At 40.1% G+C, this 23,412-nt stretch overlaps 2 protein-coding genes across 4 annotated transcripts in view; both read right to left on the reverse strand.

The window, feature by feature from the left end:
* LOC116196326 (vacuolar protein sorting-associated protein 36) overlaps nucleotides 1–23,412 on the reverse strand; it is a 46,534-nt gene that overhangs the window by 22,214 nt on the left and 908 nt on the right. Inside the window, exons 2-9 of one of the 2 annotated variants that reach the window (XM_031525995.1) lie at nucleotides 22,977–23,177; nucleotides 21,944–22,037; nucleotides 21,794–21,851; nucleotides 21,595–21,664; nucleotides 21,232–21,367; nucleotides 21,007–21,091; nucleotides 20,432–20,485; nucleotides 19,964–20,311 (exon numbers count right to left, since the gene is read on the reverse strand). In XM_031525995.1, coding sequence (XP_031381855.1) covers nucleotides 20,302–20,311; nucleotides 20,432–20,485; nucleotides 21,007–21,091; nucleotides 21,232–21,367; nucleotides 21,595–21,664; nucleotides 21,794–21,851; nucleotides 21,944–22,037; nucleotides 22,977–23,177 — 708 coding nt within the window. In that variant the 3' untranslated portion in view covers nucleotides 19,964–20,301. Of the gene's footprint in view, nucleotides 1–19,963; nucleotides 20,312–20,431; nucleotides 20,486–21,006; nucleotides 21,092–21,231; nucleotides 21,368–21,594; nucleotides 21,665–21,793; nucleotides 21,852–21,943; nucleotides 22,038–22,976; nucleotides 23,178–23,412 lie in introns of those variants that run through there. The other variant, XM_031525996.1, reaches the window with a different exon arrangement.
* On the reverse strand, nucleotides 10,826–17,389 carry LOC116196325. 2 transcript variants are annotated; one of them, XM_031525992.1, is made up of 2 exons: nucleotides 14,694–17,389; nucleotides 10,826–11,077 (listed from the first exon to the last, which is right to left on the reverse strand). In XM_031525992.1, exon 1 carries the CDS (start codon nucleotides 17,161–17,163, stop codon nucleotides 15,058–15,060), a length of 2,106 nt encoding a protein of 701 aa, XP_031381852.1. In that variant the 5' UTR covers nucleotides 17,164–17,389; the 3' UTR covers nucleotides 10,826–11,077; nucleotides 14,694–15,057. The 2 variants fall into 2 exon arrangements, with proteins under 2 accessions (XP_031381852.1, XP_031381853.1); XM_031525993.1 differs by lacking the exon at nucleotides 10,826–11,077 and adding an exon at nucleotides 12,690–12,820.

Below are 23,412 nucleotides of genomic sequence, written 5' to 3' on the forward strand. Positions count from 1 at the left end.
ATATTAATGTTTGCTTGATGGATATAATGTGAAATGAGTGTTTTTGGGTGGCGTGGGTGTTCGGATTTGTCCCGAACTGGATTTTACAAACTTTCTGTTTTGTCACATTTCAGTCCAGAGGATGTATTTTATTTTTTTTCAGATCTGCCCCGAACTCTAAAAATTATTTTGAATCAAGTCCCGGTCATTTTACTATTTTCCAATCAGTCCTTGGATTTGTCAGAATTTTTCAAGCATCCCAAAGAACTTTCCAAGTTGTTTCAGTTTAGTCCCGGGGCCATTTTTTATTTTTTTCAGATCTGCCCCGAATCTCAAAATTTATTTTCAATCGAGTCCCAGTCATTTTATTATTTTCCAATCAGTCCTGGAATTCCCAGAATTTTTCAAGCATCCCAAACAACTTTCCAAGTTGTTTCAGTTTAGTCCTGGGGCCATTTTTTTTCGTTTTCCAGATCAGTCCAGATTTTCAAATTCGTTTCAAACAAGTCCTGGGACATTTTCAGTAATTCTACATGGTCCCCAATTTTTTCATAATTTTCAAATCGGTCCCCGGAACTTCATCCAAATTTTCAAATCAGTCCCTGCTCTTTTAAAATCGTTCAAGTCAGTCCCCTGGACATTTTCTAAAAATATTCGACCCTTTCCTACTTGGATCACCCACCGACAATGTATGTGCCCCATTTAAATATTTTATTTTGTAATTATATGCGATAATGTCGGAAATTAGAGTTTATCGGACGGTCAACTAATGGCTATCTCGACGACTCGAAACCCGTAAATTAAAGCATTCGGCAAATTTCTAATTAACCTAAAATTCTACATACGGGATAATCGGGACGTTAAATTTGGCTAAATTAAATCACTTGACTCTTTAAATAAATTGTACGAATCGATTAACAATCTGTAATTACGTCGACAGTTTAAGAACTGTTAGCCAGGCCCTTTTCAAATTCACAATTTCAAAAAAAACACCGAGATACGTGCAACGTAATCTTGATTTTCATGCACACACATATTTACCGATTTAAGGGCAAGACTACCGGTTCTTGTCCTGCCGTAATCTTAGCGTAGGTTTGTGCATAGAATTGGCCAAAACATGAGAAAACAAATTAATCTTAAACTCGGCTTAATCAAACATGGGCAATAGTCAAGTAGAGGGTTAGGTTTTGGGTTTTAGGTGAAAATACTCTTAATCTGTAAAAGCCATATTGTCACGATACAGAATAATCTAAAAATAACCCATACATTTAGGACTTGACTACAGACATCATGTCTGTCGGGTCCGTTAAAGGAATGCCGAATGCTACATACCCTATCCATCATCCCTTTTGTTTGTTTTGAGGTACGATTTGTGTGCTAATATACTCCGGTTAATAATCAGTTAATTCACGTAAATTCGGCGATAACAAAAAGCCCATTGTTTGTTTATTTGAGCTTGCTTATTATATTTTTTTGCACCTATTTGTTATGCGGATCGAGCCCGATCCTTTAGGACTCGATTCACACTGGGTCCAACGCCCTAACCGTCGATCACGGGGTCCAATCCCCCCATACACCGAGTGCGTATTTAATTTAATTTTCGGTCTTTTCCAAAATCATACGGTGAGCATGAGTGAAATAACGGCCGAACGCGAACCGACCGGGATTCAGTCATTGTAATTTATCTTTTATTTGAGAGAATAATGTAAGGATTTTATGATGCATATTTATTTATGTAATAATTCCGATCGGAGAGTAGACGGTTCAAGTGTCTATTCGAATTTACGGTGTCAAAACGGGCGAGTCGAGTGCAACCTTAAATCATGCGGTAAATAAATAAAATGGCAAGCCTAGCAAGCTAGAGTACCGAAAGGGCGTGTGGGATATAGGCCCTCACGTAATAGAACCTCCGAATTCGGAATTTCCGATTTCGTACAGATCATTGCCTTAACATACTAGGTGTATCCCATACCCCTAGACTTAGGCGACTCACCGGCCCTCGACCTTCGGGTCTTAAACAGGTAGTGGCGACTCCTTCTCACGTGCGTCCGTCGTTCGTCCCCGGGAAGGTGGACACTCCCAAGCCGCGTTGCATTTAGGCGCGCGCACGAGTGCCCCGACGAGACGAAATTCGGGTGCGCACACTCGGAACAATTATTCCTTTTGATAGTAATCATTAAGTTCTTTTTTTTTCTTTGCAGCTCCTCAGTTTTATTATGGATTGCATAGAAGAAATTATATATGTTGGTCACTTCTAATGTAGAGAGAGAGATTGCCTTCTAAGAAGAGTCACCCAACCTCTCAATTCTCTCACCTTTCTCATCAATCTGAAAAACTTCTCCTAACACACTTGCAATTGTCCCTCACAATATAAATACAAGACGCGCCCAAAGTTTCAAAGATATTCAAAAATTATATTTTTACTCTGAAATATTCTGAAAATATCTTTAAAATATCTTTAATATCCCTTATAATTTTTTTTCCATTTAAACATTCAAGAGATACAATAAAATTAAATTCTTACAAAATAGGAATTATAACATCAACCGAGTATGATATCCTTTTTTGATCGATCTCGTCATCCCTTGTTGGGTCTCCGATCTTCTGGCTTGATGCGAGATATCTGCAATAATATATATTTTTGTTGTAAAGATCTATTTTTTCGATGTGCACCCCAGTATCCGAAAGCCCGATGGACATCGACTAATCAAGTTGAGCCGAGTCGGCCCATTAAGAGGTAAAATTCTCCCAACGTGAATTTTCTTCATTTACGAGACTCGAACCCGAGACAATTCTTAAGGGAAACAGGTGCTGAGCCGCTTGAGCCAATCCACATTGATAAGATCTATTTTTAAATATGCAGTTTATCCACCCAACAAAATAATATTGTTTAACGCTATATTAATCGTAAAATAAGTGTAGAATCTATCTATCTATCAATATTTACATTTTGGAGGAGTTAGTCAACATTCTTCTTATATTGCGGGTAAAAATAACATCGAAAATTAGGAACCACTAAATTACAAGGAAATTGGTGGTACATTAGTCCATTCATATTTTTTTAATCACCAATTACTACATTCTTCTCTCTTTATATTTTCACTCTTTTCTCTGTATTCCTATTTTTCTTTTTCTCCCTCTTCTCAACGTGATCTTCAATTGTTTAAGTTATTTATTTTTATTAATAAATTAATTTTAACTGAAAAAAGCAATAAGTTTCACTTTAGAGATAATAAAATGATTTATTACTTATTACATTCATATCTGGAAGATATAACTGAAAAAAGAAAGGTTATGAAGTATTGCGCATAGAGCGGACATAATTCTTGTATATAAATATCATGGGCAGATAGAGTTTATAATTATCTCCCACGTAATATCCAAGGTTAGACATGGAATATTCAAAAGTCAGTTGGCAATAAATCAAATTCAACTATGTATTTCCAGCAATTTGTAACATCAATTAGGTCCTTTTGTAACATCAAAAAGGTCTTTCAGTCATTATGGTCTCTGAAACATTATGAAATGCATCAGTGTAGTTCTCCTTCTTCTTTAAATATAGTTAAATATTTGATGAGTTTATGAACAGGCCAACTAAACTGAACCCTGTAAACTATGGAATGGTACATTGAGTTCTTGCAACCTCAATTTACTTGCCCACTTAAATTGATTGAATACCCAAACGGAAAATTCACCCGACCAACTCATCTGTTTTTCTGAACAGGTTTCAAAAATATTAAGGGCTCTGGAAAAATACGAGAACCCAGCAGTCAGCTGTATCATTTTGAAGTTAAGAATTATGACTTATTCTTTCTCTTCGTCTTTCTTGGCAAGAGCTTGAACGCATCAACGAACTAACTATTTGATACATTATGTGCTTGTGCATAACATACGTACATGCAGATCTAACAAATTTGATCGTCAAGATACAATGATTTCCCTTCTTGTAAAAACATGGTTTAAGTATAATCATTGTGAAATTCAATTTGCAGGCAAACGGAAAAGCATTTTCTGCCGGAGGAGATGTTATCAGTGTGATTTGGTCTTCCTTAGAAGGCAATCTCTCTCTCTACATTTTCTTTTTGGAAGACAATTTTCTTAATTAAACGTCGGAGATGGTCTGACAATGGTGGGATTATTTTATATTCATGTTGATGATGGAAAATTTTCTTCTTTTTTCTTTTGGAAATGGAATATTAAAAAAATACAGGGCATTGGAGCTATCCTATGCTATTTTACAGGAAGATTCTCATGGCAAGCTACCTTCAAGAAAACTTTGGTGAGTTTCCAAGTAATTTCAATACATTTTTGGAAGCTTCATCTCATCTTCGGAATAAAAAAAATTTGCCGCGCTAATGAATCTGTAGTTTAGAGAGATGATATCATATATGGAAAATTAAGAAATGAGTAACCGACAAGGGTTTATTCAAGCTGCTCGGTGCTTGTTTCTCTTAAACAAGGTTCCCGATTCAAATATTGTAAATAGAGAAAATACTTGATTGGAAGAGATTTACCTCTCAATGGTCCGACTCGACCCAAAGCTGGATTAGTCAGGGTCTATTGGGATTTTGCATACTCGAGTAAGCACTGAAAAGAAAATGAGTAATGGTCAATTGCGACCTCGATTAAAGATTGAAGGAAATACGATCCTATGAAATTCGCCCAAGCAAGGATTAATTTAACCGTAGACTGAAGAATATCCCATGATCTCATTGACATTATTATATGAAATTTTGTACAATAATCATGACTCTTTGTAGACAATTAACGTGGCTTAATGGCGCTAAGTTCACTTCCCTCTCATCTCTTCAGATTTCATAGCTCCATGGAATTGTAAACGGGAGGAGGATCTGGACTGTCAATGTGGACTACGTTTCGAGTCGTGACAGAAAAGACTGTAATTTTCTCTTACTGTCAATACACTTATCGAAGTGATATTATGTGTGCACATGCATCTTGAATACACTCACTCGATCACATGATATAACCAGGTATTTGCGATGGCAGAAGCATCAATAGGGCCATTCGCAGATGCTGGAGCTTCTTATTACCTCTCTCGCCTCGCGGACTCTTTTGGTATCGCGTTATGTATTTAAAATCTAGCTCTCACTTTTTTCTTTTTCTGTTGGAACCCTTCTTTTCCGGACGAAGTTTATATTCAGAATTAGCTTAAATCTATACTATATAAAAGTACGAAGATCAAATGGGTGCTTCTCCAATTTTAATTTCCAATAATACCCTTATATTTGAAATAGACTTCCCAAAATACCCTTGACCGTGCCTATTCGGGTGACGACAGTTATTTTTGTTCACGCTCTCCCGCAAGCCTCATTTCTATACGAAGCTCAAATGGGTGTTCCTCCAATTTTAATTTCCAATAATACCCATACATTTTAAATGGATTTTCAAAAAGACCCTCGATTGTGCCTATTCGGGTGATAATAGTTATTTTTGTTACACCTTCTTGCGAGCCTTATCTCTTTTCATCTCCCTTTTTTTTTTTCCATATTTTTCAGTTCACAATGTCCTATAAATTAGTAATCATCGGTTTTCTCTTTGCAGTTTCTCTTCCTTAAGCGCATCAGGAAAGACGTGGATTAGTCTCTCACGTTCATCATTGAAGGAAGCGACCCTCCAGTCCAATCTTTTGTGCCCCTCCAAAGCGGGTTCTTACTCTGAACCTCCGTTTGGTTGCAGATTTTTACTTGCACCTTCTGACGCCAACGGTTCCATTCGTAGTGTCCTCCCCGTTCCGTTATCTTTTTGAAATTTCAGGTCCTACACCATGAAAAAAGCCTAATGGTTCATTCGAAAAATTTCACAATCAATATACCATCTCCAGTGACTTCCTTCTTCATGTAGCTTTGTCTGTTCTCGTGGGTGTCTCGTTTACAATGACTCACCATGAATTTCCAAAAAAAAAAAAAAACATGTGACAGTTATTGTTGTCAATTATTAGTACATACTGCTACACAACTGTACATTCATTAGACTTTTTTGCATATTAGTTTGCTTCATAGATAACAGAGACATCAGTATTCTCTTTCGTGGACATGAATAGGCTTTTGGCGAATGCCTGCTCCAGGAGGCCATAAAGGCAAAGGCTCCAATGCTTTTATTATTGATCGGAACTTCTTCGATGACCTATAGCATGCTTCCTTCCTGCATTGTCTTTTAGTGCGTACGAGAGACCTCCAACTAATCTTAATCTTAATTAAGCCAAAAAAGTTGCCCCTTCAACACGGTCTTTCATGAGATACACAATTATGTACTCTACGAAACCGCAATGTATTTTGATGTTCCACATGCAGTGTGCACCGGCCCATCCACCTAAATGAGACATGTTAGGGGCTACCTTTGTGACTAATGTACACACACATACAATTCCAATCACTGGAATCCACTGGTCAGAAGGTTCTTCAATGGTTGCTCTCCTCCACACCTTACTTCGGTTCGCTATGCCCTCCCTTCTGACAATGTTTCGCGGTTGATTGACCGCTTTAGTTATTTATATGTCGAGCTTGTCAGCATCCTGTTTTGGCCCACCGGCTCAAAAGGGGCAAAATCGTCATTTCTATCAGCCATCGAAGGGAGGTTTTTTTATTAATTACTCGAGCATCCACAACTTTTAAAATTGGGCATTTTCTTAATTTAACGCCAATTTTTGCATTTTCTAGGAAAAATACTCTACAGGACGTTCTCAGGCTTTACGCTTGTCAAATTCGAATTTCAAAATTCGGAACAAAATTCGTGACCAATATATATTTTTATGCACACTCCCTCCTCAAGTCTCCCGTGTTTTAAAGCTCAATGCAGCTGGCCTCCCTTTACTCCAAAGCTAAGTCTCATGCTTTGTTTCCCCTTTCCCGTGCTCGCCCTCGTTGTTTGCTTTTTTTTTTTTTCAAGTGCTTATGTCCATATCATGTCTTTGTTTGTCTCCCCTTTTGCAGCCATATCGACATCCACAGAGCCGTTACATTGCTTTGCTGGCCCTCCTTCGAGATCCCTGAGTTGCTTTGCCGATGTATCGAGGGATTTTCGAAAGTTCACGTGTTTCTTCCCGAACTGGGTAAATATCTCGACTTAGTGGCATGTATAGGACCTCATATTCATATATCGTGTTTGCTTGGGTGGTGTTGATGTGAAACGAATGTTCGTGGATCGTGTGGATAAGCGGATTTGTCTTGAATCCGATTTTATGAACTTTTCGATTGGTTTCATTTCAGTCTTGGGGGCAATTTTTTTTAAAAAAATCAATCCTGAACTTCCTGATGCGTTTCAAACAATTCCAGGGCCATTTTTAACATTTTCCGATCAGTCCCTGAATTTTCCAGAATTTTTCAATCATTCAAGGGAACTTTTCAATCTGTTTTAGTTTAGTCCCTGGAACATTTTCCACTTTTCAGATCAGCCCCCAACTTCCAATTGCGTTTTAAACAAGTCCTGGAACATTTTAGCCTTTTCCGAGCAGTCCCTGAATTTTCCATAATTTTTCAATCATTCCCGGGAACTTTCCAATCTGTTTCAGTTTAGTCCTCGGAACATTTTCCACTTTTCAGATCAGCCCCCAACTTCCAAATTCGTTTTAAACAAGTCCTGGGCCATTTTAGCCTTTTCCGAGCAGTCCCTGACTTTTTCTGAATTTTTCAATCATCCCAAGGAACTTTTCAATTTGTTTCAGTTTAGTCCTTGGAACTTTGACCGAATTTCCAAATCAGCCCGATTCTTTGAAATTGTTCCAATTCGGTCCTTGGACAAATTTGTGAAATGTGTATTATGATTGTGGGTGATATATGATTACGTGTAACCCTACTTTGCCCATTTAGCTTTAATCGGTTGATGAATTGTAGGTTAGACGTATTAATTTATAAATAATATGTATAGATTGCATATTAGTGACCGTTTCGGGCCCGCGAGGATTCAAGAGTATTTCGGCCATTATCGACCGAATATTCTTGGTCTTGGGGGCCCGTCTCGGTTTTCGTATCACAAGTCAATTCACAAAACCATAGTACCCAAGGCATAGTATAATAATCATTAAAATAATTTCACATACAGGGAAATGGACGTGTAATCAGGCTAAATACATCACTCGACTTTAAGCAAAAGGCATAAATTGACAAATAACTGATAACCGCGTCGATAATTTAAAAACGAGTGATCTCGCCCTTTTCAAATAATTTTCACAAAATTTATCGAGGCACGTGGTCCGACGTAGCATGGATATCCGAGGAGAACTCGCGTGTCTTGACTTAGCGCTCGCCTGATTTCAGGCAACTTGGGTTGAGATACGGGAATTCCCTTTGAACCACTTCCAAGCAGATCGACCGGTCTTTCGGCTCCTTCAAAGTTCACACATAACCTTGGAGGACCCAAGGGATCGGTTGGCACCGACTACAGGCCGAGGTGGCCCGCATCGTGTAGTCTCGTTTTTCTCAAAACCATTTACAGTACTAGGGCAATATCATCTGTTTTTAACTTATCGACAACCCTAGAGTTAGGATAATTGAAACACCTCGGGCCGTGGGCAAAGACGGGCAGCTTATGTAGGTGCAGGTTCATCTGCAGAGCCCGCTTTACCCAACTGAAGTGTTTCCATTATCCTAGCGTAGTTTCGGGCATTTAGAACGGGTTTATTTGTAATAAAATGCAAAATTTGACTAACCATATACTTGGCAAAACCAAACATTGGCAAATGGGTAAAAGGGGATAGGCTTTGGGTTTTTCAGGCGAAAAAAAAACACGCTCTTGGCATAATCTGTTAAAGCCGTAGCGTCATCATGACAAAATAATTTAAAACAAACCCATGCATCCTTAGCTGAATTAGCACCACACGTAAGCATGTTCTTTTGTCTGTTTAGGCTAGGAAGTTGAGGTGCCAAATAACTCTAGTCCATAATCGATTAATCACGTAAACATGGCATTTAAAACACAACTTGTCTATATGTGTCTGTCTTTATCTGTCTTTGTCTGTCTTTGTCTGTCTTTGTCTGTTTCTATTTTTTTTTATATCGCGGATCGAGCCCGATCCTTTAGGATACGGTTTACCTAGGGTCCAACGCCCCTAACCATCGATTACGGGGTCCAGCGCTCCCATACATCGAGCGCGTATCTTAATTTCATTTTTGGCTTTTCCAAATTTCACGGTGAGCATGAGTGGAATAATGGTCGAATGCGAACCAACTGGGATCCAATCGTTGTAGTTTATATTTATATTTATTTGAGAGAATAGTGTAAGGATTTATTTTGTACATTTATTCATGTAAGAATCCCAATCGGAGAGTGAACAGTCTGAGTGTTGAATCAGTCAAGTCGGTCTACCTACCTAAGGACGAGTAAACCCAACGCTTCGCGGTTTCGGTTCGCGCGGGACGTCGACCATCATGGTTCGATGCACCGTTATGCGAGGACAGTGAACCGATTCCTCGATGTACGGGCCTATTCCTTTCTCGGGCCCTTAGTCCGAATCAACCGTTTTTCTTCGAATTTACAGTGTCAAAACGATCGAGATGAGTAAAACTTAAATCAAGCGGTAAATAAGTAAAAAGGGCAAACTTTAGACAAATTAGAGTACCAATAGGCCGTGTGGGATATAGGCCCTCACGTAACAGAACCCCCGAATTCGGAACTTCGGGTTCCGCGAGACAATATGCCTTAGCAATTAGGTGTACCCTGTACCCCTAGACCCGAGCAACTCATCGGTCATCGACTTTCGGGTCGTAAACAGGTAGTGACGACTTCTTCTCACGCGTGTCCGTCATGCGTCCCCACAAGAAGGTGGACACTCCCAAGCAGTGCGATAGCGCACGCATGCGGGCCCCGACAGGACGAAATTTAGGTCCGCACAGAGCTCATGTTAGTTACTCCCTTGCTTTGCATACAGAAATTACAAACGTATGGTTTATTATGCATAAGGGGTAATCTGAGCTTCATTACCCGAGTTGACAGTTCATCAAGTAGCATCTTTTTTTTCAGTGTGAACCCCGATAACCGGAAGCCCAATTAGGCCCCGACTAATCCAGTCGAGTCGGGTCGATCCACTAATTCAAATAGCATCTTTGGTAGCCCAACCTCAACAAACGGTATGTATAATTTCCATTACTTGTGTTTTTCTACTGCTTTCTCTTTGTCGATGTCTATATCGATAAATGAAGCTTTGTTTGAAGCAAAAAAGGGAGGGCATAGTGGGACAGGCCTAAAATGCTATATAATATTAAGAAAAGTCACTTTTAATTCTCAATCTTTTCTTGCCTTTTCACGGCTTTTATCTTAAACCTTTTATTGGTTCAACCTTGTCTTTAATTAATAACGTTGCATGATTTATTCAATTCAGTCCCACTGTCAATTTTTTATTGAAAATATTAATTTTTCTTCAAAAAGCTTTCAAAAAAGTAATTTCAATGAACATAAATATTGAAAACCTATGTAACTGAAAACAAATATTGAAAACCCAAAAAAAAAATTAAGAAAGAGGAAAGGAAATCAGAATGCATGGGACGGGTTGTCAAAGCCTCATCCACGGTCACCCCTCCCTTCTCGTCATCCCTTTATTTAATTCTCAACTTTATTGTTTATTATATTTTAATAAAAATAATTTTCCAAAGTAATTTTGGAAGGAAAGATAACTTTCGAATGAGAAAAGCTGACATTAGGACTGAAGAGGAAAGAGAACAAAGTGTGTAATGTTATATACAAAGTTAAACCAAAGTTTTGTTTTTTTTTTTTTTGCCCTTTTGGGTAAGAACCAAATAAAAGATTTAGGACAAAAGAGAAATCTATCCTTACTGAATATGAAAGTGTGGAGCTCACTTTTTTGTTTTTCCACATTTCTAATTACCCTTCATAATATTCTTTTCTTGGTAAAAAAGGAAGATGCATTAGAAATTAATTATCCATGTGCATAACGCTTACAGATCTTGGGGACAAAAGCCCCATATAGTCTCTAAATAAAAGCTCCCTGATAGACAGAGGAGGTTGACTAAAACTGACAAAGGTATTCAAGGATTCAACTCCTAGATTAGCGAGATGATCAGCGCAACGATTAGCTTCCCTATAAGTATGCATTGGGATGATGACTTCAAAATGCTGGCATAGGGTCCTGCAATCATTAATCAAGTGTGTTAGAGCCATATTGGAGGAGTTCCCCCATACCCAACCGAGAACTAGCTTTGCGTCAAGCTCAACAACTAAACGATCAATGCCACAGTCTTGAGCAATTAGCAATCCTTGTCTAAGTGCTTTGAGTTCTGCAATGGGGCTTGTAGTACGCCCAAGGTTCATTGCAAATCCGGCTACCCATCGTCCGAGGGAGTCTCGGATGAGACCCCCCCTCCAGCTAAACCAGGGTTGCCTTTCGAACACCCGTCCGAGTTGAGTTTGTAGAAGCCATCCGGGGGCGGTTCCCAACGGACTTGAACGGTCGAGCTGACTTTTGGACAAGGTTTGGTTTGAGTAGCATAGAACTCAGCAGCCAAATGAATGGTATGCTCAATCAGGTTACTATGTAGGGTCTTCGATGAAAAGAGGAGAGCGTTCCTATTTTTCCAAAGGTGCCATATAGCAAAGGAGAAGAGCACACACCAAGGGATGTTGAGGTGAGATGCATGGGTAGAGGAGAGGTTTAGTTGAATCCAGTCATGGATAGGTTCTGTTAATGAAGCACCTATACCTACTGGAGGCTGAAGATGTAGCCAAAAGGAGCGGGCGTGGGAGCAGCCCCGAAGGATGTGGTCAGTGGTCTCTAATTCAGCAGGGCAGTAGGAACAGTATGGTGAAACAGATAGACCCCTTTGGGCAAGGAGGCTAGCCGTGGGGAGCCTATTGATGGTGCAAAGCCAAATGAAGTAGAGGATGCGAGGGAGAGTAGGGCATTTCCATAGCCAATCCCAGCTAGCTTCCGAGTGGTTATGGTGATCGAAATGAAGAAGATAGGCAGATTTGGTGGTGAAATTGCCATCTTGGGTGAGCCCCCAGATAACGGAGTCTGGAACATCATCTCTTAAACCCGTTGGGAGGCCTCGTAAAGATTCTTGGATGCTGTGCGGTAGCACGAATGGTAGGGAGGAGAAGTCCCAAGTCCGATTTCTTGATAAGATAGAGTCTACCAATCTGTTGGATTCTTGAGCGGGTAGTGGACCGTGAATGAGGCTCCTGAGTGGGGTTGATCCTAACCATCTATCCGTGCAAAATAGGGCTGAGGATCCATTCCCTATTGACCACTTTGCTCCTTTTTCCCAAACATCCATACCCACTCGGAGTGCTTTCCAATTACTGGATCCTCGACATAGTCTAGCTGGATTAATAGAGGTGAATTGCCGGCGTAAGAGGCAAGCCCAAGGTTCCTTTGAAGATGACTCTCTGGAGACAAGATTACCAAGTAGAGCTCTGTTTCGAATGTCCATACGAGGAATACCCAAACCCCCAATGGCCCTCGGTGTGGTTACAACATCCCAGGATACTAGGTGTAGCTTCTTTCTATCCGAAGTAGAGCCCCATAGGAAGTCTCTATTTATTTTATCAAGTCTGAAAATCGTGGATTGCGAGAATCGCGAGCATTGCATATAATAAGAAGGGATAGCAGCACAAGTTGAGTTGATAAGGACACCTCTTCCTGCCATGGACAGTAAGCTAGATTTCCAACCCGCAAGTTTAGTTCGAACCTTCTCAACGACGAAATTGAAATCTTTTTCCTTATGGAGGGATAGGCTGATGGGAAAACCGAGGTATTTGCCAAGATCATCTGTTTCTGCAATGTTGAATGCCCTGCAAGTTTGGTGGAGTTGGGTTGCAGACGTGTTCTTGGAGAAAAGTAGCTTGGACTTTGCCAGGTTGATTTTCATTCCTGATTCCATACAGAAAGCATCAAGCACCGTTTTAACGGAGTTAAGTGATGCGGAAGAGGTAGTACCCATCAAAAGTATATCATCAGCGAAAAGAAGATGAGTTAAAGTGAAGCTATGGCGTGCTGGTTTAACTCCTTTCCAGGTTCCTGATTCGACTTTATCTTCGATGAGATGAACCAGGTATTCCATACAAAGGATGAAGATATATGGTGAGATAGGGTCGCCCTGGCAGATACCACGGGAAGGGAGAAAAGGCTCGAGACAGCCGCCATTAAACAGGATGGAGGTCTTGGTGGTTGAGACACAGGCCATGAGCCAGTCAATCCAAGCATTGGGAAAGTTGAAATGGTTGAGGACTTTCCGGATGAAACACCATTCTAGGCGGTCGAAGGCTTTCTCTAAATCCAGCTTAAGAACAAAGTTCCCCTGCTTTCCCTTACGTTTCCGAAAGTGATGTATAACTTCACGAAGGAGAATGACATTGTCTGAGGCTCGTCGACCTGGAATGAAGCTACACTGAAAAGGAGAGATGAGAGTGCTAAGATGAGGACGCAGCCTTCTGACCACAATCTTAGAGATGATCTTGTAGATGGTGTTGCAGAGGCTGATAGGTCGAAACTGAGAGATCATTTCTGGTGATTGATTCTTTGGAATGAGCGAGATGAGGGTGTCATTAGCACCAGCAGGCATTACAGAGGTAGTAAAAAACTGAAGGACCACCTGCTGTACAGAAGGACCAATAACATCCCAACACCGCTGATAGAAGCAAGCATGTAGACCATCTGGACCTGGGGATTTATATGGCTGGATGGAAAAGAGAGCATCTGTAATTTCCTGATCAAGAAGGGGGCGAACAAGTAAAGCAACCATCGATGGTTCTAAATGTCTTTTCCAGTTGAGCAGAGGAGGAGAAGCCCATGCACATGAGGATTTTTCAGAACAGAACAGATTTTGGAAGTGGGACTGAACTAAAGACGTGAGAGGTTCATGATCAGAAATCCAATCACCTACTGTATTGCGCAGAGCCGAAATTCTATTTCGACGTCGATGGACAATTGTTGACATGTGGAAGAATCTAGTATTATGATCTCCATTCATTATCCAATTTGTCCTTGCCTTCAATGCCCATAGCTCTTCCTCTTGCTGGAGGATCATAGAGTACTCTTGACGGAGGTTTTGTTCCAGCTCGACTAAGAATTGGCTTGGACGACGGGCAAGTGAGCGTTGAATACCCCAAAGACGTGCCAAACACTTGCGCTTTTTGTGGAACACATTCCCGAAAGTCTCCTTATTCCAGTGCTGGACATTCATTTTGAAAAGAGGAATGGCCTTGCTGTGGTCGAACTGGACTTGCTCCCATGTATTGATGACTAGCTTTTTAAAGTCAATGTGCGAGAGCCATATAGATTCAAACTGAAAGGGTCGGCTGAGCTTAGGGAACATGGTTGGGTTAAGCTTCAGTAAGAGAGGGCAATGGTCTGAGTGTGTACGAGGGAGGTGTTGGACCAAAGCTTCCGGGAAAAGAAGGTGCCAAGTTGGGTTCGCAACCACCCTATCCAATCTTTCCATAATAAGGTTAGAAGAGGATCGCATGTTGGTCCATGTAAATCTTGGCCCTGTGTAGCCAAGATCTGTGAGAGAGCAATGGTCAAGCATAGAAGTGAATGCTGACACCCTATTCATATTCACAGCATGGCCACCAAGTTTTTCTGCACTACTAGTGATTTCGTTGAAATCTCCAAGAACTACCCAAGGCATACTCACAGTATCAGCAACATTACCAAGGTTTTGCCAGAGAATTTCCCGCTCCCTAGGGCGGGGACTAGCATAAATGGCAGTAAGTAACCAAGGAGGAGAGTTGAGATGGGTCACCTGGGCTGTTGCATGGACTTCTTGCTCTGTAGAGCCTGTGATGTGAAGATGTACTCTATCAGTTCGCCACATAATCCAGATGCCGCCGAAGAGTCCTGTAGTCTCTGTGCAGAAGAAGCCGTCAAACGGGAACATGGAGGCTGTTTGAGCAGCTCGATCACCCGATAAACGGGTCTCTGTCAGGACCACGATATCTGGGTGGTTGTTGCTTATTAGATCCCTCAGCGAACGCCTGAAGTTGGTGTTTCCAGCTCCCCTGCAATTCCACACCAGCACATTCATATGGTATCGAGTAGGGTCTGTCATGTTTGTCGTTTGGTCGTTGTCCGTATCCACTGGTGTATAGGGGTAGGCATATGGAGTGTCAGTGATGGGAGTCACTTAGAGGGAAGTTTCCAACTCTCCTCGTGGCATCGGCCATGTTGCAATCGAGATTTCCAGTTTGCGAACAAGGTAACTTGGGAGTATCATCATTAAATTCGTCTCTGAGTTTGTTGTTGCTGTCAAGGCTGGAATATTGATGATTCTTTTGATGGTTGGAGTTAACTGCTCTTGCTGGGTCCATATGTCCGACATTATTGCCGACTGAAGGGTGGGTCTCCAAAGACTCGGTGCGTTGCGGTGTAGAAAGCAGTGTGCGGGAGCAGTCACTTGCAATATGTACTCCTCGATGTGACAGGGGGGATCTACTTCTGCTACGCGTGGGTGTAGTCGTCGAATCCCCATCCAGGCATCGGTCGGAGCAATTCCCTGTGGTCGCCTTTCTCTGTTGGCCTGCCCCGGGATGTAAGCGATCATATCTTCTTCGACTCTCAGTGGGAGATTTGAGTTTGTTATCCACCATTCTTGCATTGGGTTCTGAAGTAGACGATCCCAGTAGCGCGGTGGAGAGGTTACTCTCATGTCCGGGGCATGGTTCCTTCTGGTGGCTGTAGGGGAGAACCTCCTGGATGTAGGGAAATTGTTCATTCTGCTTGTCGAGGAGGGGAGCCTCCTGTTCCTCAGGGTGGAGATTCTTCGACTTTCCATGAGAAGGGATGTTGGTATCTGGCTTTGTGGAAATCTCAGTATGGATAATTGGGAGCTTCGGGGAGACAGATGATGGGGGAAGGGACGTGACCAAAATCTCTACGTACCCCTCATCAGAACATTGCTTGGGGTATGGAGAGTTGTCAGGAATCTGCCCGACTGGCAGGCCTGAGGATGCGGGGGAGGACAGGTGGTCCCGGGGGTCGGACAAAATGGAGATTCCCTTTGATAAGATTTTAACCTCTCCCTGAGTGACAGGTGTGGTGATTAAGGCTGCAGTTTTGTCCTTACCTCTGTTGTCATTATCAGCAAGCTGGCGGGGCATCCGATGATGATTGGGTCGGGTTTTCACAGGTGGCGGCAGCTTCCCGATTATCGGCGTCGGGGCTCTCTGTTTTTGGGTGTCGGCATTACTAGCGGCCGTAGTAGCGCGAGTAGCAGCCGGTAGAGATGTTGGGGTTCGAAGGTTGCGAGAGACAGAGATTGGATTTTTCCTCTTTCGATTTTGGACTATGAGCCAGGGTCCATAAGTCTGCTCTTCATTCGAAGTGGGCGGCGAAACATTCACAAGGGCATGTTGCGCAGAGGAACTGGAGGAGGGTGAAGTAGACGGTAGAGATGTTGGGGGAGGTACGAGGGTTGGGCACCTAGTAGCGGTATGGCCAATGATCCCGCAATGGAAGCAGAGTTGGTCTATGCCCTCATATTGCAAGGGCTGTTCAAAGTCTCCAATCCAGATAGTGGTAGGTAGAGGTTTAGTGAGATCAACCTGCACACATAGTCGAGCATATTTACCTCGCACACCAAGATAGGTTCGACTGTCTATGCGAAGCAGAGGGCCAATCCGATTGCCTAGCTTGCTGAGTAATTTCTCTGAATAAAATTCTATAGGAAGCTCGGGAAGGCGGACCCAAATGGCAACTGCAGAGAAGGTAGCCTTCGAGGGGCGGAAACAAGGCTCCCATAGGCGCATGGTAAGGAATTGTCGACCAACAAACCAAGGGCCATCTCTGATAACCTTTGCAAAATCTGCTCTAGTGTTAAAAGTGACAAGGAAGAAACCATAGCCCAGGTCGACACAGTCCATATTCCCAGAAGGATTCCACAGCGATATGAGCCTCTGAGTAAAATATTGGAGTTCAAAGGATTTACCAAAGAGCTTGACTATAAGGGAGGATCGCCAGGGCTGCCGCAGGCGTTGTTTTTCTTCCCTGGTTAGGAGGACACGAAGTTGACCTGCTGGAGGCTCGTCCATCTCCTCTGCAACATCGTCATCAGAATCATCATCGTCGAGAGCTCGTTCCAGGGAGAAGATGTTTTCATAGGCTCCTGGAACATGCCCCACCAGTTTCGAGAGGTACGATTTGGTATTGGTGTCCTGGGGTAATGCCGTGACCTCAGAAGGAACATTAGAAGGATGGGAGGGCATGGATGAATCCATGGCCGACAGGGAGAAGGTTTCGATGAACTCAAGGCGAGAGAGAGAGAAGGCTGGAGAGGAAACCCATTTTTTTCTCGACGTCTATATAATTCATTTACACCCTTCATAATATTCTTTAAATCCAACGTTGCCCTTTCATCCTTTCTTTCTTTCAAGCAAGTCGCCTCTTCAGCCATTTCCTGTAACAATTGACAAATGAATTGTCCTGAGTTCTCAACCGTCACCATCTAATGTTCCCCTGTTGGAGAAATAGAGACCTTATTGTTCTCTCCATTCATGAATAAAAATAAAAAGGAATCATTACTGTGATGAAATCGCAATTTTAGAGTGTATATATGACATTGATGATAAGGGGCGACAATAATGGATGCTGAAAATAAGGTGATGCAGTAGAAGAGGCGGCAAGTCGGTACTTGGAAAAAAATAGGTTTTAACTATCCTATGACAAGGGAAACGGCCTCCTGAGCAAAACTCACCGCTTTGCTGTGATTTTTCGATTTTTAAGGCAAATTCCATTGTTTAGGGTCTCAAACAGTCAATTTATGTTATTTAGGACATTTTTACATTTTTAGGAAAGTTTATATTTTTCGTGCAATTTAAGTTTTTTTAAAACCTATTTAAGCTTTGTACAACCCTAGGGTTGAGGACAGTGAATTTCGGATTTATCAATAAAGTTGTGGAGCTACCGTGCTTTTTCCCCCAATCTCAGATTTGTTTCGAGTTTGATGCCTATTCCTGGTATTCGTAAAATCAACAGGTGATAGAAGGTTGTTGTCTGGTATTCGTACGCGAATCAACAGATCGCAATTAGGTTCCGTTGCGTCAATTAGGTTATACCCTTTCGGGGCAAATGTTCGGATCAATTAGGCTCGTTTGTTTTCAGGGTTAAAATCACAAAAATTTGAACTTTAACTTTAACTCAACCCACTACACAACAAAAATACACATTTTCCAAGTCAAAAATTTTAACTTTAACTTTAACTCAACACACTACACAACATTTGTCATTTTTCATAATCAAAATCAAAGTTACTTTTAACTCTGAAACCAAACACCTCAAGAATTTAGGGTAGTATGGTGACATACAAATTCTATACTATCCATACTTATATTTTTTTCTATATATTTTACTAGAAAAAATAATAAACTTTAATTGATTTTGTCACATTTACTTAATTGAAAGTTAAATAATGTATAAATTTCAATTTTTTTCCATAAATTACAAAATGTGTTTTGTTTTTTTGCTTACCAAACACATGTTAACTCCGATATTATTCAAGGAGAACGATTACTAGCTTCATTAATTGCTTCAATTTAATTTTCACTCACTACATAATATTAATTATCCTATTAATTTAAAAATAATTAATCTCACATAATTTTTCCTCCATTAACTATCCTATATTAGGTTAAATGCCACAATAAAATTTTTTCATAATAACATCATTAATGACCGTGCGTAACACAAGCCATCACCCTAGTATATATATAATATATCATGTACGTTCTTACATATGTTTATATATCTTTTATATTTTATATGTTTCTATGTGCATATGTTTTTGTATAAATTCCACTATATATTATTCATTATACAAATCTTTCTCAATATAAATTATTGATATATTTAAAATATGATGTATAAAGATTCCATGATATATTCATTGTACCAAATGAAATCTTACTGAACCAATATTAATAGCAAAATCTCTATATTGAAAGATTAAAAAATTTCCTGAATAATAGCTAATGTATATAGTATACATTTTGTTAGGCTATATGTAAATAGTATATATATTATACTGCATAATTAATGATAAAAAAATTCATTAATACGTAAATGATGATGTAGCAAAACGAGAAAACTCCGTCTTTTTTTTGATGATATGGCGATATGAAAATTCAGTCCCCACTTTGTTTTCATATATATACTATCATAGCATTTTCTCAGTACACTCGTCTGTTTTTATATTTATCTTTGATATTGATAATTATTGTCCTCGTGTCCCAATTTTTTATTATTTCCCAGTAATCTTGAAATACTTATAACTCTTTTTTTTTTGGATTATTGTACTTTTTTCCCAAGGAAAATGAGGTTACAAGAGGAGGAGAAAAGTGGATAAAGGACGCACATGTCTCCATGAAATCTGCTTCCCCAACTAGCCTTAAAGTAACATTAAAATCGGTAAGATTGAATAATCAACAATTAAGCAATAGACCACCAGTTAATTAATGAATTTAATTAAATAACATGACAAATTGCTGCTATGTATATAATCTCAGATGAGGCAAGGCAGGAGTCAAAACCTTGGACAATGTCTGTCCAGGGAATTCTTCATTTGCGGCCACATGATTCAGGGGATGGTAAATAGAGATTTCTACGAGGTATTCTTACTTCTTCTTGCGGCTTGTCTCTATTATTTCATCGCTGTAGTCGTTAGTATTGCTACGTACTCACTCACCTTACCTGAAAGACGTAACGATGATACGACCACAATTTCCAGGGCTGCAGGGCATTCTTGTTCGATAAAGACAAGAAGCCGAAGGTACATACACTTCCAATGTCAACATTTAACAATTGTTAAAACTCTTATCTTAGTCGTCATCTCTTCGACTAATTAAAATAATATTTTTTATAACCAAAAAATAAAAATTGAATTATTATTATTACTGTTATTATTTATTTGCAGTGGAATCCTCCCAAGTCTGGAGCAGGTTCTTTGAGGATATCGACGACCCAGACTTTGGTGGTCCGCTGAAGGTCCCACACAGGCCTCATGATTTGATCACAGCCAAGCTCTAAAGAAAGCAGCAACTAATGGCTTGTATTGTGCCTCTAAGGCCGTCTTGAGATAAGACAATGAAATGACTGATCAACCATAATAATGCATTTTATTCAGAAAAGTGATCGGTCCAGCAAAAAAAAAGTGGCTCCGAATCCTGAGCTCCGTTCTCTGCCTCCCCTAACATGGGGGACCCGAGTTTGAATCCTGATAGGGAAAACTAATTTCCGCAAGACCACCTCCAGAAGAAATGTTAGTGTGGCCATTGGACATTTCAGGTTCATGTTTGACATGCGTTACATACATGAAATTACCTCCATCTCCATGCTAAGTTTCGAATCTGAGATCTTGTTCCTCATCCCAACCTGAAGCAGTTTTTATATTTATAAGTTCATGTAGTTAGAAAAAGAAGAGAGGGGCAGCTAAAAGATGCTAGAAAACAGAGGTTACAGCATGTACACAGGCAAAAAGCACACGTCTCTTACCCAGAAGTAGATATTGTATTGATCCATGTAGCATAAATCCCATGACTTCCCACTCTGCAAGATAGCAAGGCAATATTATTTTACAATAGCTAGAGAAAAACTGCAAGGAAGTGATCAGTTGCAGAATAGGCTACAAAAATCCAGGAATCTCAATTGCCTATTGAGCTTTTGGGGGGTATGTTGGCCTGAAATGACCCAACAAACCCTTGATCTGATTATTAAAAAATATTATGGCCCAAAAAGATAATTAAAAATTTAAAAGATAGATAGTAATGCTCCTTTTATTATTGTAAAGGTACACTTATAGCAAAATATTCAGGAGTAGCCAGTTTTCCTCTTTATTGACAGATATTCATATAATTATCGTACTTTTTTTAGTCGGAGCTTCTAAGTTTTTAGAAAGTTCCCATTTAAGTCCATCAACAAACACAGAACTCTCAATCAAAAAATGATGGTATCATTTTATGATATCACTGGTCATTGCCAGCTAAATGTGATAAGAAAAAGATCCATTTGACAGATGCATAATCAAGCCAAAATGTGGAAGCAAGATTAAAGAGTAAATGTTTACTTACATGTAGAGAGCATCTACACTGATCTCAGGAAACAGGTTGATATAAAACCGAAACCCATTGGGGCTCACATCCCGGCACAGTAGACCTGCCAGCGAGCAGCAATTCAGAAAGCTTTATCTCAGTCATATGTGAAGGCCCCGCAACCACCTCCAATGAACTTATTTATCCTTCTCCAAAAGCTATTCATTCTATGCATTCAGCCAATAATTTTGGCTAGGATCAAACCTCGGCTCTCAGCAGTTAACAGATGCTCCTTTGCCATTGCTGGAGCAATGCCAAGTGTTATTGCAGCATCACTTGCACTTATACCCATTCGCAGGGCATTGGGCCTTGTCACTAGGGTCTTGATTCTAGCAAAAACCTGGAAAAAAAGAAAAAATATGGAATAAAGAAAATGCAACGAAAGTTAGTTATTGCTGAAAGATTGGAGACAAACAATTAGATATGATCCGGATTTCCCAAAGGAATTGATTTGGAACAAAGGTGAGAAATCTCTAATAACGGAAATCAGAATGTTTTCCCAGTGGCATCATAGAAGATCAAATGCAGCTGCCAGAAACTGAAAGAACAAAATGATAAGGAAACCACCTCTTCATCTCTATGGGACTTGCTTTGAATGACCATGACTCCACTATCAAACTTCCGAAGCATCACTGGACTGAGAAAAGGGACAGTACAAACAAGTCAGTGCACAAAGATATTCTTTCAAACAGAAAGATAAAACCCAAAGACATATATTACGAGTCAAATTGCAGCAGTCCCAGTAGATTAAAATTTCCATACATACATATCAAATTTGTCCCAAAGAGAACATGCTTGCAACAAATCCTCCGGAGAGATTAATTCTACGCAAAAAAGAACATTAAGTAAGAACTTACATTATAATAAATAGGAAAAACTCTCAGCAATTACCAGCAGTGCTACAACTGAACAGTACCTGTGCCCCGAGCACGATTGAAAAGACAGTATACATCGATAAGGTTGATCACTCCCCCAGATCTCTCTAGCGGAATTTTAACAAAATCTGCTAACTAAGAGAAGAAAAGATTAATTAAACTCTTGTAATCATAACAATATGAAAGCATGAATGCTAAAAGACATTGTTCTTAACCAGAAAGGAGAAAAGGATACATATCTAATAGTTTGACCAGTTCCGAGTCATGAATGCTATGAAAACTGGGCATAGAAAAACTCTTAACCAGATTTTCATAAACATATTTGTAATTTTGGTTCTTTGTGAGTTCTATCAGCAGGTTAAAGAAGTTCCAAAGAAAAGTTAACATTAATGTACACTATACTCAAGTCTAATTCCCAAAATTTCACATGACAGTCCAGCTCTTTGCAAAATTCTGACATATCCCAACATTAGGCCTAACAAAACTGACCAACGTTTTCTGAAGGTGCTCTCTAATGAAGCTTATGATTCTAGAATGCCAAACCGTTCTGATTTAAGAAAGTAAACATTAGATGAATGCCAAAATAATGAAGCTAATAGTTGATAGTACAAAGTTAAGGAGAAAACTGCGTTGCTCCAATCTATAGTAAATAAGAGAGCTTGCAACTATGCCAATGCAGTTTCTTAATACAAAATGAAACTTAAAATTTTTAAAAATTGCATAGCAAAATTAACGAAGATAAAGACAGCTGAATACAATTTTTGCAAATAACTATCAAATAATGAAAGAGACTTAAATCTATTTCTTTCTTATAGAAAGTGACTCCTTAAGTCCCTAGGCCCTATGAACACACTGACAAGCCCATAGATGAAGGTAAGCTAGCCCTTCAATAGAACCGTGTGGCTGACCGTTTTAACAAGTCTTTCATATCCTCCTCATTTTTTCCCCCCTTAAATCCATCAAAAACAAAAACAAAATTCTTTCATATCCTGTCTCCAATTCTCATACTTTGGAGATAACGAATTACCCAGAGAAAACCAGTACAACAACACAAAGTAAAGGAGAGAAGATGACCTGCCGGGACAGTTGTTGGTGATACAGAGCACCAGCTGACTCCTTTGTAACTGGAGATATGATACCAACACTCAACAACCAGTCTTGCATTTCTTCTTTTGAACCCATTTCTTCATCATTTCCTCCACCAGCTTGAGATGAACCAGACAAGAGTTTTTGCCTCATCTTCTCTGCTAGCATTACCATCTCCTTGGCTTTGCCCTGTATGTCCACCAGAGATTATCAGTATCAGAAAGCAAACTCCATGCTATCATAAACAGCTTGATCAGCACAGCGAAAAATACAACATAAGAACTTATCCATGTTCTCTTCATGCTCCCAAAAGGAAATGCTCTTTCTATTCTGCTCTTTCTGCACAGAGCCAGACATACCCTTTTAACTGATTTTACCAAAGCTGCATCTAATTCTGTTATGTCTTCATCTGTAGCATTCTTGC

This window comes from Punica granatum, chromosome 2 (assembly GCF_007655135.1).
Source record: "Punica granatum isolate Tunisia-2019 chromosome 2, ASM765513v2, whole genome shotgun sequence".
NCBI classification, from domain to species: domain Eukaryota; kingdom Viridiplantae; phylum Streptophyta; class Magnoliopsida; order Myrtales; family Lythraceae; genus Punica; species Punica granatum.

What these genes read in the sequence shown, in the direction of transcription:
- LOC116196325 (XM_031525992.1), bottom strand. Translation starts at nt 17,163, where the DNA reads ATGGATTCATCCATGCCCTCCCATCCTTCTAATGTTCCTTCTGAGGTC.